At 38.6% G+C, this 19,448-nt stretch overlaps 1 protein-coding gene across 7 annotated transcripts in view; it reads left to right on the forward strand.

Moving 5' to 3' along the window:
• The window catches only part of SULF1 (sulfatase 1), a 121,878-nt gene that overhangs the window by 93,839 nt on the left and 8,591 nt on the right, over positions 1–19,448 (forward strand). For all 7 annotated transcript variants that reach the window (XM_039379846.1, XM_027725410.2, XM_027725412.2 and 4 more), the window contains 7 exons: positions 11,591–11,807; positions 14,930–15,176; positions 16,894–16,990; positions 17,093–17,187; positions 17,610–17,675; positions 18,183–18,355; positions 19,288–19,430. In XM_039379846.1, coding sequence (XP_039235780.1) covers positions 11,591–11,807; positions 14,930–15,176; positions 16,894–16,990; positions 17,093–17,187; positions 17,610–17,675; positions 18,183–18,355; positions 19,288–19,430 — 1,038 coding nt within the window. The remainder of the gene's footprint in view (positions 1–11,590; positions 11,808–14,929; positions 15,177–16,893; positions 16,991–17,092; positions 17,188–17,609; positions 17,676–18,182; positions 18,356–19,287; positions 19,431–19,448) is intronic.

The following is a 19,448-nucleotide window of genomic DNA, read 5'->3' on the forward strand; positions in this document are numbered from 1 at the left end:
GAATCCCATTTGATCAAAGGGTGAAGGAAGAGGGGCTTGAGTCATCAAGGAGGTTATGAGAGCAATAGTGCTTAATAGCAGGTCTCGCACCTACAAACTCCCATGAAGGTCTTTTAAATGCAGAAGATATGTTGGCTCCACAGAGCCCAGCAACCATCCCTCACAGCAGAATGAAAGACAGGGCTGAACTGACCTCTTTAAGACCAATTTAAGACCTAGGCGTTGGAGTATATAAACTATTTTTCTTAAACAAATAGATAAAATTTGTCCCTGGTACTTCTAATATCCTGAAGGCTTTCTCCAGTGATGTTGAAGTTAAACGTGCCTACTGAAACCTTTCATGAGACAGAGCGCCACAAAGGGTGTTAGCGCATCCTCTGGGCTCGTTCAGGCCCTGGTGCACAGACCCACTCTTCCCACCCCATTTGCCCTCACACCAGCCTTGAGAAGCAAGGGCAGTTTCTCTGTCAGGGTTGGATTACATGAGGTGCTCACAGGGAAGTCAACATAGTCAAAATAGTCAACATAGTAAGGGCGTACAACACTGAAATAACATGAGCTTCAGTGAGGCATTGCAATGTGAAATAAGTGTCTGTAGGATTTTTTCCATGTAGAAAAGGTGTTCAAAAAATCAAGTTAATAGGTCAAATAATTTTACTTTAGTACAGATGGGTTCCAGTGTGCACTTGCGAGATTCCTCCAGCAGATTTGCCTTAGTCATTTTGCACCTCTTGGAAAAGAGAAAGGAAATATTGCTATGTGGGACTTAACTTTGTTTTATCTTTTGAGATTATTATATTTAATTTCAATTACATAGGTGCATATATAGAAAAATATCATTTTAATTACTATGGTTTATAATACTTCCTACGTTTACTCTAATCAATTGCAGTTAATGTCTGTTAAATTAAGATTGCCTTCACAGAATGAGTGATTGCTACCAGATTTTTAAATAATGAAATTACTGGTCAGTGGGAAATTGCTGCTAAATGTCTGAAACTAAGAATAACCATTTGGGGAATTAATACACCAATGTACTGTCTAGTACATTTAGAGCTTCTTCTTAACTTAAATTTACTTAAGTCAATATTTAGTTTATTTGAAATGGAGAACACGAGGAAGTTGAAAAAGAAAAAAATTTAGTTTTTCCTGTATAAAAACAAGGTGTGATCCTGAGACCTGCTAGTTCCAAAATCTCCAAGGATGTGGTACTCAGGATAACAGCTTCAGCTTATTTTCTATTAAAAAAAAAAAAAAAAAAAAGAAAAGAACCTGGCATAGTAAAGATAATTTTTTTAATTTTTCAATGTCCAATGTCTATCTGAAAGTAGATAAAATATGAGGCGAAGAAAGAGAAAATGTTGAACATCTGTATCATATAAACTACTTTCACCTTGTTTTTTTTAATGTATTTAAATATTTTAGCACCACTGACAGATTGCAGTACTTTCAACGTAGAGCACTGTCCCCTTCTTATTTTTTTCATAATCCCCTTTACTGGAGGACAGTTTCCAAAAGTTCAATCATCTCCTTGAGAACACATCAGAAATGAGATGTGCATTGGATATGTTCACTTTTTGAGTTATGTTCAGGCAGTCATTAACTTGGGTCAGCAGTGAGCCCTTGCCAAGAAGAGGAGCATGCCTGCTGAGCTGCACTAGCAAGAGTACTGCTAACAGGTCATGGGAAGTGAGCACTTGCCTCTCCTTGGTGCCTGTGAGCTGCAGCTGGAGTGCTGCATTCGGTTTGGGACCTCCATGAGCAGTGGGACTTCAGTAAGCTGGAGCAAGTCCAGTGGAGAACCCCTGAGATGGTGAGGAAATACTGGGGGGGGGGAGCAGAAGGCAAAGGGGAAATCTAATTGTTTTCTTCGACTAACTAATGGCTAACTAGAGAGAAGACAGACCCAGGCACTTCTTGGAGGTGCACAGCAAAATGGTCATCAGCAAGAGACAAGTTGCAGCAAGGGGAAACCTAACTAAATGCATGGAAAAAAAAGTGCTACCATAAGCATAATTAAGAACCAAAGCCCAAAGAGGCTGTGGGAAGTCCATCCAGAGATACTTCCAAAACCTAATAACTTTGTTGCTTCTTTGAGGAGGAGAATGAACCAAATGACCTCCAGATGTTCCTTCCAACACATGCTCTCAGTTTTTTACTTGCTTAGTACCTGGACTTGAAGATTTCATGTTTTCTTCTTCCTCCTCAGCTTCACAACTTGGGAAGTGCCATTAATTTTGTCCATCTTGTGAGTTATGGGTCACCTGCTAGTATCATATTTGGATATAGACTAGATTTTAGCTCCCGCCCTGACCCAGCTATTGACCTTTGCTCACCCAAAGCACAGGCAGTCCCATCACACCCAGGCCAGGTTTACTCTTCCTGCAAAGAGGCTCTCTGCTCAGCTTCAGGGCTTGGAGAAGGGTAAAAGTTTCCTTTGCAGTCCCTCCCCATCACAGAGAACACTCAAGAAATTATGGTGGGAATGGGAGGTTTCCTTCATAGTTGATGTGCCAAATTTGTCAGCAATTTACATGCTGTAACTTACTGAGGTCACCTGATTAAGCCTAGTTGGTTTAGCAGTGGATATTGATGGGGTTTAACACTTAAATGGTTTGCAGGATATTTTTATATTTATCCTCTCAGCACTGTGTAATAAGGTACACAGTGCAGAAATATCAATTCATCTGCAGCATTGCTATCCCTGCTATTGTTTTAAAATGGGAAACAATTAGTGTGAACTTGTAGCTAAAGCTTTGTTAGTTTTCCAATAGAGCAGAAATAATAGCATGTGAACAAATGTTTCTCTGGATTAATACGACCTTATCGTGACACAAATCTCTTCTCAGATTTCCAGTGGAATAACCTGAGATGAGAATATATGTTAGTTCAGGAGGTTTAGAGGCAAGCTGCTCTTAAATCCTCTGGCAGATTATTTTTGTTGAACTGACTCCATCTTCTCACCCATGAAATTCTTCTGGATACTTAGCAAATATCAAATAAAACCATGTTAACTGTGTTTTCATTTAAACTTTTTCTTTCTCTCTTCCCTTACCTAAATGTGTAATTAAGGAGTTGAATTAATTCATAAGTATTTTTTCTTTTTTTCTCTACCAGTCTGAGTCATAGGAATTTTCCAGAGGCATAATTTTGGCTTCTGGGACTTAACACTCTTTCCCAGATCATAGTTACCTTTTGAGGTCTTGTGACCGATAGGCTGTTTCCAGTGTGCTGGTCAATCTATTATTTGTAATCAATATCAAATCCATAGCCAAACATGCATTTTTATCCTCTTAGAAAAATCACACAAACCACAGCCTTATTCTAAAATTTTCCCAGTGGGAAAAAAAAGAACCATCGTGCCAAAATAAGGACTGTGAAGCATTGTGTTTAAAATTTCAGCTCTTAGGTTGGATGACTCAGCAACGAAACCCAGACACAGGTCTGTATGTTTTATGGGCATACATCTCCTACCATCTGCTCGGCACTACCTGCCAGTTTGTGATCAGCAAACGTCTGAAACTTGTAAAGATCTGTGGTCTGGTGCCAGCTCCAATGAGCACTGACAATGGGCAGAATGGAAAAATGCATCGTGCTGCCCATGTTGGTATGACGTGCACACCCATTTACTCAAACTGTGCTAGACAGGTATAATGTTGTAGCCACACGCTCCAAGAGCTCTTTCTTCATGCATCTCAGCTTTGGAGATGCGTAATAGTGTGTTTCCTCCTGAGGAATTGTATCCCAAAACTACCCTGAGGAAATAATGTTTCGTTTGGAGAAAATGCCTGATGGTTGTACAGTGAGACTGTAGTTAGATTAGGTCTCGATGTATTTTACAGTGATCTGGGGCTTTACAGGTAGTCACTGGGGACATGTTGCTGAATCCAAACATCAGCCCTGCAGTAAATGTGCAAGATTCTCCTGGCTCTAATCCAAAAAGCACGTTATGTAGTCTGTACTCTTATTTCAAATATATTCTTCACCCTTTAAAAACCTAGCATAAGAATTTGATTTTTATTATTCAGATTCATATTTATCACATTATCATATCAGTATTCAGTCAAAAGCACGCCTCTTTGTCATCCTAAAAGAACACTTCCCATCAATCAGCTTACAGATAATATAATAAAGGAAATTAGAATGGGGCTTATTAGGTGTAGTCTGGTTTGGCTCAAGTATCTATGTTCTCATAAAAAAAATATCACAGACCATACATGTGTATAGGTCAGCTTTATGACCAGCTGCAGAGTAGGAATAAAAACACATAAGCTGGTAAGAGCTGGCCAGAAGTGTCAGGTGGCTCACAAACCACTGACAACCAGACCCCAAGCACCCACTAAAACCCAACTAAAATTATGATATGACAAATAAACATCATTCATGGATCCTCCTGATTCCAGAACAACCTCCTGATGCTTGCAGAAGGCACTGGTGATCAACCTATTGTACCAGAGCATTGATTCAAAGCCGTTTTATCTTTGCTATCTGCCCATTGATAGCATCTTTTCTTAGTATTAATTCAGCAGAGCATCTATATACAGGCTTAAATGGAAACATAGGTGTTTGGGACCAGTGCTTAAAAGCACGTACTTCAGTGCTTTTTTGAACAGCTCTTGTAGCTCACTTTAGACTCTGCAGAGTCATCCCTCATAGTTGAAAGAAACATGCCTGCAACTTAGTTGCTCAAGAATTTGTAGGAATTGCCAGAAATTATGATACCCCTAGTTAACATACCACTCTGTTTATGAGTTGAAACCAAATATGAAGATAAGTTCCTTTATCTCTAAAAATAATCTTTCAAAGCATGGTATTTCATATTTCAGCCTAAATATTTCACATTTCAGCCTAAATATTTAAGTTTTTTGTTAAACAGAGGTCAGCTCTTCCCAGATTTGACAACTCTTCAAATTTAAGCAATTCTTAATCTGAAGTATCAGCTCTATTCTGGATGAAATCCAGAGATATTCCAGGAAGATCACAGGGTTCACTGGTTTCATCTCTTTCAATTCACAACTGTGTTCAGCATTTTCACCATCATCTTATCAGTGTTCTCTAATAAAAAGACTTTTTGGTAGAATGGCACCTTTTTTAACAGATCAATTTTTTTGAACCTTTTTTAAAGTAATTTTACATACCTAAAACATTTTGAGAGAAAACATAGTTTATGCAAGAACCATTTTTAGCACTTTTTGTAGTACTCCTCTGAGGTTCTCTTTTTGCAGAGTTTCCATTTTAAATTATGAAGTGAAATATCGTATAAACTAAGTCCTCTGCAAATTAAATGTGTATAGTACAATTTAACAGATTATTATTGGTATTACTATTTATAACTAAAAGACTAAATTTATCCTTTTCATTGGGTTCTATCTGCTTGCACTTGAGAGTGGATGCTTATTGGATAACAGCAGAAGTCTGTTGATGTTGAGTTATAACTACAGACAAGTTAATAGATTTGGTGGAGAATGCTGTGGAGGTGAAATATTTTCTGTCTCAACCTAGGTGCCTACACTTCTAGAGCTGACAAAGCAGTTCACGCATTTTCTATAACTAGAGAACTGCTATAACTGTGACACTTAAAATCAATCTTGTCTATACATCAAGAATACAAAATTGTGTAGTCTGCGAATTTCCTCGGCAATTTTCTCTTTCCTCCTTTTCTTTAGAGTGATTAATTCCTTCATTCTTTTTTTCCTCCAATTATGTCCCTGTGCATTTAACTGAATGTATTTCTAAAGTCTGTCATACATTTCTGCCTATATTACATCAATTCTTGTAAGACAAACTACTTCCTTCTCTGTTGAACCACTGACCACTGCATTTTTCAGCAACACTTCTCAGGGGTAAGGTTGTATATAAATAACCATCTTTGAATATATTCATGACAGCAGACTCTGGAGCATGATTCAATAGAAGGTGGTTCAGTTATGAGAGAGAGGTACAAAACTTGGGATCTGCCCTTACAGGCAGCATCAACTCAGTTCTAAAATGAAGGAGGAGATTTTTTTCCGATAAAAATGCAGCAATTCCAATTTCCCTAAGCGAAGCTGGCAAACCATCCCTGCTAAACAGCTGCACTCATGTGCAATGTTCAAGTACTGCTGAGATGTAACAACACAGTTTGATATTTCCAGGGGTATTCAGGAGCCTTGGTCAGGACCAGGGTTCGTGATTGCTCTGTGGGAATGCATAGAGGACATGACCTCAGCCTGTAAACATTTCTCAGTATTCGGGTCCAATTCAGCAGAAATGAATTGCTGCTACTCTGTACTGTTTACCAGAGCCAACTAATTACAGGTCACCTTTCAATATGCTGTGTGGTATGGCCACTTTGGATGGCACAAAGAAAGCAAAAGCAAGACAGTTCTGATTGCAGTAGCACAGCCCTGAACCAGACTCCCTTACCAGCGTTATCACATCAAGTCCCCTGGCACTGCCCTGGTTATTGCTAATAGAAGAAAATGGTACACACATATACAGCCCATGGTGGTATTTTCATCTGAACTGTTTTCAAATTTAGAGCATTCCTTTTGTAACAGGAAAACAGGGAAATGAGATCTTGAGGACATGTTTAAATTCATGAAGTCTTCATTTTTCAAGCCTTATCTTAACATTCCCTAGGCTGAGCAATAATACTCAAAGTCAGTCATTACAAATATGAAAAACCACCTGTAAAAATATTACTGCCGTGTTATATTTCCGGTTGCATGTTCTTCAGGGTTTCATAGCTTTGTGATAAAATCTGACAAGGTATTTAACACTGACTCGTCTACTGTAAATACTCGGTGTTTACATATCATAGAAACCCTTAGCTTGCCTACTGTTGAGACATCTTTCATGAATTGCCTAATTGATTTCCCCTCTATATAAGGGGGCAGCAACTGTCTCAAAGCTGTGACAGTCTATTAACTACACAAAGTTGATTTGAAGTCCTGCCTAAATAGCTATTTACAGTGCAGCGCATCACAATGATTTATGCTGAACATACAGTTTTATACCTTAATTATAATCAGTAGTGAAATAGACTTACTTAGTTTGAAGGCTGTGGCACAACTGATTAATACCAGGAAACTGAGACCCCAGGTAGTTACAAAGTCAATTGGTGTTGTCTTGCTTATGTAGCTCTAAGTCGCAGCTGGACCCATGCCAGTAGCAATGCAAAGCAAAGCCACCAAGTACAAACAATACCTTTTAACCAGCCCATGTGCTCCCCTTTGTCTTTGAAATGTCTTTATAAGGGCGAACTTCTACCCCCAGAAGAAAATGCATCATGCCAATGCAATTATTGAAGGAAGAGCTCCTGCTGCAGTACTTGCCTCCCCACTGAGGAACACAAGAACATGTTTAAACTTCAGGTTTGTCAGAGATTATCCTTCTGAAGGATAGGATTAGGATAGGATAGGATTAGGATAGGATAGGAATCATGGTTTAACTCCAGGTAGCAACCAAACACCACACAGCCACTCACTCACTCCCCCACCAGTGGGATTGGGGAGAGAATCAGGATGGTAAAAGTGAGGAAACTCATGGGTTGAGATGAAGACAGTTTAATGGGGAAAGCAAAAGCCATACACACAAGCAAAGCAAAACAAGGAATTAATTCACTGCTTCTCATGGGCAGGCAGGTGTTCAGCCGTCTCCAGGGCAGCAGGGCCCCATCACACTTAACAGTGACTTGTGAAGACATACGCTGTCACTCCGAACGTCCCCCCCTTCCTCCTTCTTTCCCCAGCATGATGTCATATGGCGTGGAATGTCCCTTTGGTCAGTTTGGGTCACCTGTCCCAGCTGTGTCTCTTCCCAGCTTCCCATGCACCCCCAACTTCCTTGCCAGCATGGCAGTGAGAAATGCAAAAAAAGCCTTGGCTCTGTGCAAGCACTGCTCAGCAACAACTAAAACATCTCTATATTATCAACCCTGTGTTCAGCACAAACCCAAAACATAGCCCCATACTAGCCACTGTGAAGACAATCAACTCTACCCCAGCCAAAACCAGCACAATAGGATAGGATAGAACTATTTCTGTTGGAAGGGACCTACAACAATCATTGAATCCAACTGCCTGACCACTTCCAGGGCTGACCAGAAGTTAAAACATGTTGTTAGAGGTATTGTCCAAATGCTCCTTGAACACTGACAGGCATCAACCACCTCTCTAGGAAGCCTGTAGTGGGTTTTGACTACCCTCTTGGTAAAGAAATACTTCCTAATGTTGAATCTGAACCTCTCTGGGCATAACTTTGAACCATTCCAGACCTCCCTTCCCACTTCTCCTCCTCAAGGAGATGTAGAGAACAATGAGGTTGCCCCTCAGCTTCCTTTTTTCAAACTGGACAAACCTAAAATCCTTAGCTGCCCAGTCCTTTTACACCTTTACCTCTCCTAAGTTGCCTCTGCAATTTGCGGGGAGCACTTTGGGGAGAGCTGGCAGCCAGCACACACAGATCCAGCCAAGACTCCAAGTGCATCTGCAGAACAGACCGTGCTTGGTTCAGGGTGGTTGTAAACCAGCAAAGCCCCTCCTAGTGGGGTTAAGTCCTACTAGCCTTCAGGTGTGGGGTTTCAGGACTCCATTGGTGTGGAAGCATTAAAGGTCCTCTTTCACCTTTGCTTCCCCTCTGAAGCTAAATTGAGGCAGAATGTAAACTGAGGGTGGGGAGCTGAGGTGAGAGGGAAATAGTTGCTGGAGGGTAGGTGATGAAATGCAATGAAAGAAGGAAAAGATGAGTCAATGACAGGGAAAAAGGCTGACACAGTTTGAGTTTCACAACACTATTAGTTTAGGTTTTTTAATTCTCAGTTGGTTCTCTTTTCTCCTACTGAGAGTAAATCAGTGCAGGGTTTCTTAAATCAGCATGCAGCCAGAAGCAAGGACTATCCCATATTCCTATGGCAACAATGAAGTGTTAGATTGGCTTAGGTGTCTTGTGAAATATCACTGTAAGAAAGAACATAAACATGGGGAAAATAAATCATATACAAATGAAAACTTAATGAAGACATATTTAGTTTGTGTATAAGCCAGTGTTTTGTTTTTTTTTTTTAGTTGATAGAGAAATGGGAATCCAGAAACCAAACCTAATATTCCTGGACTACAAAGAGTAGTTTGGTATTCATAGCAGGAAGGAAAGTAGGAAAGAGGGGAAGAGAAAGGGCAGTGCATTCAGTCACAATATTCTTTTATGTGCATTAATGCATTTTATAGATCTAAAGATGAGCAGAAGGACCATTACAACTTACTGCATAATGCATACTCAGTGCCTGATTACGCTGGCATGGGCAGGGATTCAGGAAAGTTAGACCGAAAATTCCGTCTTAGGACTCTAAAGCATCTTTATAATGACACTTTTTAAAGTAAAATTAAAAAAAAAAAAAAAGAGGAAATGAATCATATTTAATCCCTGTTTTAAATAGAGAACCATTATTGGTTTGTACTAGACAGAGAGAGTCTTGTTTCAATGTTAGTCATAATATTGTTAAAAATGATCTAAATGGTTATTGAAGCCACTCCTAGAACCTCTTGCTATAATTAATGCTAGACAAAGAGAATACTTATTCTACTTCAAAATGGTGCTTTTGAGACTCATTAAAGACTGCCATATGTTTATAACTGTAACACGTACCCAATAAATACAGGAAATATAGTGATGCAGTCAGCTCTTATCCTGTAACAATCATCTCTTGCTGTGGTAGGAAGAGTGCACATGCTATTGCAGAATATAGTCTGCAAAACTTTACAGCTCTTGGACACTTGTACGAAGTCATATTGTCACTTGTAGGTGTATGTTTACACTTAAAGTCTGGGCACGAGTGTAATTTCTCAGGCAGCCATAGACTTGCTCAAGTTGATGTCCTTTTACATGTGCCTTACATGTGCCTCTGAGATCAGAGTCATGCCAATCCACAGGCAAGATCTCAGTATGGAATCCGTCTTTAACTCAGCCCACATGTTAGGCCAGAGGGACCTGGTTCAGACCCACATCAGCTCATCCCTCAGGTTATCGGATCAGCAAATCTGCCTGAAGGCTTAGTTTTCTTTCTTCATTCTTCAGCCAGCATGACAGCATCCCCAAAACAGTCCAAAGCAGCCATTAGTTAATGGAACTTACCGAAATGTGTGTGCTCTGATATCAGTGCCCATTTCAAAAATTAAGTTGGGGACTCCATTAGGACCAGCATCTAGCTGTCTTGTTATTATTAATGAGGCAAGAGAAAGCTACTTATGCTATTCAGTGCTGGGAACCAAAAAAAGGACACATTATAGGAAACTTAACTGAAACTGCAGCTAAAAGGTTCCAGTCATCAATAGCATTATTGAGTTTTGTTCTTTACAATATCCAGCCAAACTTAATTGCTTTGTATGCAAACTCTGGTCGTTATGGCTTAAGATGCAAAAAGTGAACTAAACTCATTTGTCATAGTCATTTATGGTTCTATCAAAATTATAAATAAACAATGTTATTTCTAGTTCTCCTTATTGTTATTCAGACTACTAGTGACTCAAAGTCTTCACTGGCTTCTTAGTTTGTGTAGTGCATTGCGAGTGCCCTATATGGCAAGCTTTGGGCATGGGCAAAGGAGCCCTGATCTCTCAACACCTATCCATATTTTTTTTTAAATTACATTTAGCTTTTTTAAGACAGTGTCATGTGGAAAGGAAATTAAAGTCCCTGTTGCTTTTTAATTTGATATGTGAAGGTAAGTGGATCCACTGGAAAAATCCACCTGGAATCTTCCATCTGGTTCAGTGATGTTGATAATTAAGTCAGACAGATATTGTGCAGACAAGCTGGAAAAAAACCTCTGTTTCCTCTCATTCTCCCACACTTGCTCTGATATTCAGCACACATACAACACTTTTTACAGGTACTCCTTCCAGACTGCACCTTTTCCTCCCAAGTCTGATAAAAATCTCAAGGCTTATATACCCAAAGGAGTTTATTCAAGATAATTTCTTGTTTAGTGTCCCTAAGGTTCTTCTAGCTTGCACCTGCTGGCTGTAGGGAGTGGTTTATGTATTTTTCTATAGATTACATTTGCAATTTGTCCTTTTCTTTCCAAAGAATTCTCAGCTGAACCAGTTCTTCTTCGTCTGTGGGGTTTTTTTATTTTTCCCTGAATCATGTTAGAAATTCTGAGTCACAGAACAAAGAAAAAAAGTTTGTTTTCTTCAAAGAAAAAAAAGAGTTGGTGAAAACAGCCCTGACAGCTGTACGCCTTGGCTCAGTAAATTAAGATTTTTACTTGCTCTTTTCAGGTATGTGTTTAGTCTAGATACTCTTGATTTATATCTCTTTTTCTTTTTTTTTTTTTTTTTTTTTTTTTCTTTTTGTTTTTTTTTTTTTTTTTTTTTTGTCTGGGTTGTATTTTTTTAATGCAGATTTGCAGTGATTTCATTCAAACTTATGTTTGCCTAGCATGAGAAAGATGTTGGGAAGAATGTGAGTGAATATGTGCCTTCCCAGTGTGTTATGTAAGGCACTGTTTAAATTTTTAAGGAAATTTACCCGTCTTGTTTTACAATCCATCTGAAAACAACAGGGGTTTGAAAGGCTGCTGGGAAATCATCTTCACTTCTCCCTCTCACAGAAATGGCAGTGCACAGAGGATGCTTCTGGCAAACTTCGAATTCACAAGTGTAAGGTGCCTAGCGACATACTTGCCATCAGGAAGAGAACCCGCAGCATTCACTCCCGGGGATATAGTGGTAAAGACAAAAACTGCAACTGTGGAGACGCTGATTACCGAAACAGCAGGACCCAGAGAAAAAATCAAAGACAGTTCTTGAGAAACCCTAATGCGCAAAGTAAGTGTTATTTATCTCTTGGGCTCTGAGGCAAAGGGCAGAGGAAAATGGCTAGCAGAGCATTGTCCTACCAGCATGCTCTTGCTTTTGCCTCTGTGTTTAATAAAGACATCTGTAGTTTGTAGTCAAGTTCTACATAATTGCCTCTGTAATAAGTACCTAAAGAAGTACTAAGCCTAATGGGCTTAAACCACGGCAAGAGTGGTTTAAGCCCGTTTAAGACTACTACCTAAAGGGGGCCTAAACTGGAGAGAGACTTCTTATAAGATTATGTAGTGATAGGACAAGGGGTAATGGCTTTACACTGGAAAGGAGTAGGTTTGGATTAGCTATTAGGAAGAAATTCAGTACTGCGAGGGTGGTGAGGCACTGGAACAGGTTGTCCAGAGAAGTTGTGGACACCACCTTCCTGGAAGTGTTCAAGACCAGGTCGGATGGGGCTTTGAGCAACCTGTCTAGTGGCCAGTGTTCCTGCCCATGTCGGGGAGGGGGGTGGAAATAGATGGTCTTTTAGGTCCCTTCCAAGGCAAACCATTTTGTGATTCCAATTATAGCAATAATAACAATATTTATCCTTTGGATCACAGTGAGGAATAGCCTTTAGGCTGCCTTTGCAGTGGTGGTTGTGGCGATGCTCTGGTGCCACCTCTCGCACTGCTCAGACATAACAACCCTGTGGCATCCGCGGGTGAATCAGTGCTGTTACTTGCCAAGGTGGCCAGTGCAAGTGTTTTCTTTCATCGTTAAAGCTGAATTCACTCGTTGTTCAGTGATAACCCGCAGACACCTGTTGCGCTGTGGTGCTGGGGCTGCTCACGGACCTGAAACACTGCTTGGATCTCACTTCCCTGCACGTCCATAGCGGGATCCCCGCAGGGACACGAGTGAGATTGCAGTGTCCTCTAGTGGAGCATGGGCTGAAGGGAATGTACAAGAGGGTTTTAGGACGTGTTTGTGGTAATGATTTCTACAAAAGAAGGCTGTTTAAAGAAGCCATAATTTTAAACGGAGCAAGTATTTTCTTCTCTCTGCCAAGCAATGAAAGTGAAGTTCTGTAGCTATAGCAATAGAAGTGACCCCGGATTTTAGACTTGGTTCAAAAGCAGGCTGTATTCTCTTGCACTCTAATTAGAATACTAGACTGGGGAATAAAGTAAAGATGGGTCTTTAAAGCAAGAAGATAGTGAAGTCCTATGAGAAGCACAGAAGTTAGAAGATTCTGCACAGATGTCTATGAAATAAGAAAATAATGTCAGTATAATTAAAAATATTTCCTTATCTAGAGCTCCACTCTGGATGTGAACAAGAATCCCTAGTATTTTTTGTGCTTTCCACCACAATATTGTCTGTCTTAAGTTGTCTCATTGTTCAGACTAAGTGTTGCCCTGATATAATTTCTTCCATGTGTTTAATATGATCTAAGGAACCTCACAATGTGTACAAGCAGACCTCTCCTGGAAAGTCTACATGCCACAGACTACCAGAGTGATTCTCAAACTGGGGAATGTTCCCTCAAGTGATATTTTCAAAGGGAGATAACTGCTGCATACCTTGGAAAGAGGTATTGCCAAGTCACAGCAAGGACTGAATGGGGATTGCAACCAAGGGAAGTTACCTGGGGAGAGAAAGTAGGGAAAGGAGGGAAAACATCTGAAAGAGGCATCAGAAAAAGTTCTTTTGTTATGATTTTCTCCTTTACAACATTCTTATGCTCTGTCTCCTCCAAATCAGCTTTATCACTCCTCTGAGTAGTGCAGGGAAAGACTCACGATGAAGAGACATTGTTGAGAGAATGAGGAGTTCAGGCCTCAGTCTTCAGATGACATGTGGATGAGATGCGTATATATTCCATCCTTTCAGTCACTTGATTATTAAGTAGTATCATCAGAGGCTGTGAAATGGAAGAGGTTGTCCCATCTGACTCTATGAATGTTTCTGCATAATTTCATTAAAGACCCTCAGGACAGGGTGGTTTGAATGAAAAGTTGAATCAGACTCACTAACTGCACTTCTAAAAGATTCTTGCAGGAGAGGTTCAGTGTGAGATTCTTAAAGACACTAACATAAAAACTGTGAGTAGAACTGACACTACCTGACAAAGGCAGTACTTTCTTACAGCTACCATTTTCTGCTGCATGAAGAATCGTTATGTGACATGGGTGTGCTCAGCATAGATGTAACAAATGGAAATGCCCTACAACTGATTTTTTAACAAGATAAATTTTGTATTTCTGGAGATCTCTGTGTGTGGTTTTGCTAGACAGAACATGCTTTGGTGTGGTATTGACTGTGGGTTTTATCAGCTTAGTTTAAGTCAAGTGTATTTAGCAAAAGAAGTTAAGGTCTTTCAGACTGAGCCTCAACACAGGTTTTCTTGTACATAACATTAAAAATCCCTCTAAGAGTTAATTGTCTCATTAGTCTTACTCACATACGCAATAACTAAAGGAGCTGCAACCCTACTAAGCTCAGAGCTTTCAAGGGGTGAAAGTGACATAATAAATCTCATTGTAGCTCTGCAATGAGGCAATTTTTTGGTGATCTATGACTTGCACACGTAAATACAGATGACATGTGTGTCAAAGTATATGTACATATGTACATATAGATACATACAGATACGTATAGACTGGTATCTGATGGATTCATACCATTTTAATTCTTACCTTTAAAAAGGAAAATGTGTTAACTGTTTAAAAAGTCATTTTTATTCTGAAGTGTAAGTCAAACATGTCACATGCCAATTTGCACTTCTTTCACAGTGGTGAAGGGTTTAATTTTCTAAAGTGGTTTGTAACCCTGCGATCTCTGATTTGTGTGTCTCTTTTTAGATACCTGATTTCTGAGATACTGATTTTATTTGCAGATATAGATGCTAATTCTGGCATAAGGTCAGACTAATGTGAAATGCAAACCTTGAAGTGATAGAAATTACATGCTACTCATGAAAGTGAGGGTCACAATGTATCAAAAATCATTAAATATGTTTCTGTAAAGTCAGAGGAAAAATAAGCTGGTTTTACTGAACATCATTCTTGTTCCTTGGGATATGTTTTGTGTTCATGGCGTGGGTCATGTAGATACATATATACAACTGGAAATGTTTCTTTCTTCTGCTTCAGAATACAAACCCCGATTTGTTCACACTCGCCAAACCCGGTCCTTGTCTGTGGAATTTGAAGGTGAAATATATGACATAAATCTGGAAGAAGAAGAATTACAGGTGTTAAAGACCAGGAGTATCAGCAAGCGTCACAATGCTGAAAATGAGGAAGAAACAGAGGAAATTGCTGGTGCTGTTGGTGATGCAATGTTTGCTGATGGCGCTGATGCCATAGGTCAACCCAGCTCTGTTAGAGTGACACACAAGTATGATTGCTTTTTCTGTGTTGTTTTCTTTTCTTCTTCAAATGTTGTTTTCTTTTCTTCTTCGTTTTCTAATTGTGTCCTCACTGTCTCCATACAATATTTAGAAACCTAAAACTGTCATCCTGGATTTTAGATAAACCTGAGTTGTATTTTTTAGGAAGTGGAACCATTTATATTTAGTATATGTATTTTAAAAGGAGGTCTCTAGTTTAGGTTTTATTTCTGAGGAGGAGTAGGCATCTCCAGAGAGAGTTTCATCCTCCATATAGAAACATGCATCTTATGATGGATTAATCATCCCGTTAAGCTGATGCTCCTGCTGTTCATTATAGTCTAGGCTACCAACTTGACATAGGGGCCCAAATTTGAGATTACTGAAATCCCACTCTACATGAGGATAGATTAGATCAGTTACATCATGTTTCTTAATAGTTGGTTGTTTGCAGCCATTCGCATTACCTAAGATACATTAGACCTGTTTATTCAGGCTGAGAGAGCTGGGGCTGTTCAGCATGGAGAAGGTTCTGGGGACACCTTATAGCAGCCTTCCAGTACCTAAAAGGGTCTTGTGATATTTTACAGGGGCAGAAAATTATAGGACAAGGAGGAACAGTTTTAAACTAAAAGAGGACAGATTTAGATTAGATTTCAGGAAGAAATTATTTACTCAGAGGGTAGTAGAGCACTGGAACAGGTTGCCCAGAGAAGTTGTGGATGCCCTATCCCTGGAAGTGTTAAAAGCCAGGTTGAATGTGGCCATGAGCAACCTTGTCTAGTGGGTGCCCATGGCAGGGAATTTAGAACTAGATGATCTTTAAGGTCCCTTCCAACCCAAACCGTCTAGGATTCTATGATCCTGAAGAAATCTGCAATCATTTTCCCATCCTGAATGTTGTTTAGATTTCAATTTTTAGCCCTACACTAAATCTGAATGAAAAGGCAAACATCTCAAATTATTTTTTAGCTTAAAAAAGCTAATGTGAGTGATCTGAAAAGCCAGAAAGATGCAGGCAACAAAAATCTCTCTTTAATCCCTTTTATTGCACTTAAAACATAAGTATTTATTTCTTTTTGTCTTCTTTATTTTTTTTTAAGGAAAACATAAAAGTTAGTTTTGAATAGGTAAAAGTCATCCCTTTTTTTACATTGATAATTTCCAATCATGGAATTAATAAAGCTTTAAATAGTTTTCCAGAAAAGTTATTATTTCTCCATAAAGTGTTTTGACCTTTACAGAACACAGCATTGCTTTAGGAATTCTTTGAACAAGGCAAAAAACAGAACAGGATAACATGGGAAGAGATAGGCACCTACATATTTTTTCTGCTGTTCTTCTCAAAAATTAAAAGAAGGGTTCTGCTGAAGCTGGTGGCTAAATAAACAATGGCACATTTGATTAACAAGAGGCTTTAAACTCTGAACAGATTTTTACTTCAGTTTCAATTTAATTTCTAATTGATTAAGAATGTTAATGCATTTTTTTTGCTTACCAGGAAGAGAGCATCTGTCATGGATGAGGATTTTTTTTTTCAAAGAAAACAAATGAATGCAATTATTATTATTAAGTTAGCATAAGAGGGCCTGGTCGAGTTTATTTATTTATTAACAGGCCATAAAAATTAATTGATTAAGAATGTCAGAAGAAAGAGAAAAAATGGGTAGGCAACTGGGAAATCACTGACCTTCTTTTTTCTGTTTCTTAAACTCATGACTACAGATGTTTTATTCTTCCAAATGACACTATTCACTGTGAGAGGGAGCTGTACCAATCTGCCAGAGCCTGGAAGGACCACAAGGCTTACATCGATAAGGAGGTAAGAGGTATTTTAAAACCTGAGTGAAGTCTTCACACTGCTATCTTTTCAAAGAATAATTGAAATGTTGAAATAATTGAAACTCGGAAATATTCTCTGCAGATCGAAGCTCTCCAAGACAAAATTAAGAATTTGAGGGAAGTTAGAGGACACCTAAAAAGAAGAAAGCCAGATGAATGTGATTGTAGTAAACAGAGGTAAGAGAGATGGCATTAAATACTGAAAGCTACACTGTGACTAAGGTCACACATTTTTCAGGGTTTTTTGAGTTGGAAAATAAAGAACCTAACCTTTATTGATATTTATAACCATTGTAGGGTACCTATTTTAGTTAGATACATTTTATAAGTAGAAGCTACTGTGAATCTCAAGAAGATAACTTTTAACATTTTAAGATTAAATATATTTGTATTCTACTAACATGTTTGAATCCAGCTGTAGTTTTGCTACAACCTAGAATGGGATCATTCACACAGATTTAACTTTCTTACATGAAGTGAAAATTGTAAGTTATTCTGTATAGTTTCTTAAGAAAATGTCAAAGATAGTATGTTTCTGTTTTGGTTTTGTGGTGCAAATAGTTTCATGACTTAATAATTCCTAATAATTTTTCCTGTAGCTATTACAACAAAGAGAAAGGGGTGAAAGCCCAAGAGAAACTCAAGAGCCATCTTCATCCCTTCAAGTAAGATTGTTATTATCCTCTCATTCTCATAGTTGGCTTTTTGGTGACTGGAGAAATGTAGTTTTGGGATTTTTTGTTTTTTTGGTTTGGGGTTTCGTTGGGTTTTTTTTATCTAGAGAAGAAAGGAGGGGGTGAGGAAAAGTAAAGGTCACATGCAGCAAGCTCTCACAAAAAACATTCAGTAGTTTTGGACCAGCTTGTGAATACTTATGGATAATATTTTTTAAACCTATTGATAGAAAATGGATGAAAATAATTATATCATAAACTGATCAATGGTTTTTAAAAAGATTTAGTTGCCAGTAAATGCAGCAGTGTATCATTTCTCATGCTTGCTGAAGGGAACACCTTGTCACAATAGCTGGGGTGGAAGTTGAGATAGGAGAAAGTCATATTTTTATCCTCACACCTTTAAAAAACCCAGAAAGATATGAAAACTGTTAGTGCTGTTGCTAACCAAGCAGAGACTGTTCTTAGTCAGCTGTGCCCAACTTTCTCTCTAAACAGAGAAGCAGCACAGGAAGTAGATGGCAAACTGCAGCTGTTCAAAGAGAACCGGAGAAGGAAGAAGGAAAGGAAGGGGAAAAGGCGCCAGAAGAAAGGAGACGAGTGTAGCCTTCCTGGACTGACGTGTTTTACACATGACAACAACCACTGGCAAACAGCTCCATTCTGGAACTGTAAGTCTTATGTCTACATGCAGATGTGATCCAGGTTATCCTCTGCTCTTATTACAGTTTTTCCACTTTGTGCAATCAGAGCATTATTTTGACCTTTAGTGTTGTCACAAACTTCAGCACAGGTCTACTTAAACATTTTTTTTTCAATGTGTATAATAAACAACTTATCATGAAAAAAATGCACATACTATCCCTTATGAATTCTTCCCATTATTCCCATTTTTTATATGCTAAAGTAATTTTAAAGCCACAACTGTGTAGCACTCATGGCGTATATGAAGAAAGTATTAGAGCTAAAAGATATTTTAAGTCTCTAAATTTCAGGGTATAAAGAAAACTGTCCTATTGAGGCATGCTTCAACATTTCTCGGTATTCTGCATTAACAAAAAAATTACCTTTCTCATCTTTTGTGATGGAGAAAGAAAAGTGCTTGAAAAATTTACTTTCAAAAACTTCTTCAAGATCAGGTGATGATTAAGTTACAACACATTTGACTCCAAGCAGAAAATTTGCTAAGAACAACTTTTCATTTGGAGAAAGAAATTGTGTCTTAATGATAATCTGTTCTGATTGCACTAAGACTTCTGCTAATATGTATTTTTTAAGTACATTTTAAAATGTACTTCAAGTAGTCATATGCATGATTTTTGTTATAAAGACAACAATTTAGTTGGCTAATTACTTTTAAACTGTGGAGTTACAAACAGTTATGAAAAGAGTTCTCATGTTGCTGTGCATTCTGGCAGTGCTCCAGCAGCAGTCATGGGGTAAAAAAATGTCCCTTTGACACAGTCCATAGTTTAAAGAAGAGCTAATGTGTTATAATACCATTACTGTTTTTATGAAGCTTGTTCAGAAAACTTTGATACTGTTACAGCTAATCACAGTACTCAAATCACTGAAAACTAATAACTTGTTTTTTTAATTACAGTGGGCTCTTTCTGTGCTTGCACAAGCTCGAATAACAACACTTACTGGTGTTTGCGAACAGTTAATGACACCCACAATTTTCTCTTTTGTGAGTTTGCAACTGGCTTCTTGGAATATTTTGATATGAACACTGATCCTTATCAGGTAAACCCTGTTCCCTGT

The sequence above is a fragment of the Pipra filicauda genome, unplaced genomic scaffold (assembly GCF_003945595.2).
Source record: "Pipra filicauda isolate LSUMZ 115617 unplaced genomic scaffold, ASM394559v2 scaffold177_size2800117_pilon, whole genome shotgun sequence".
NCBI classification, from domain to species: Eukaryota; Metazoa; Chordata; class Aves; order Passeriformes; family Pipridae; genus Pipra; species Pipra filicauda.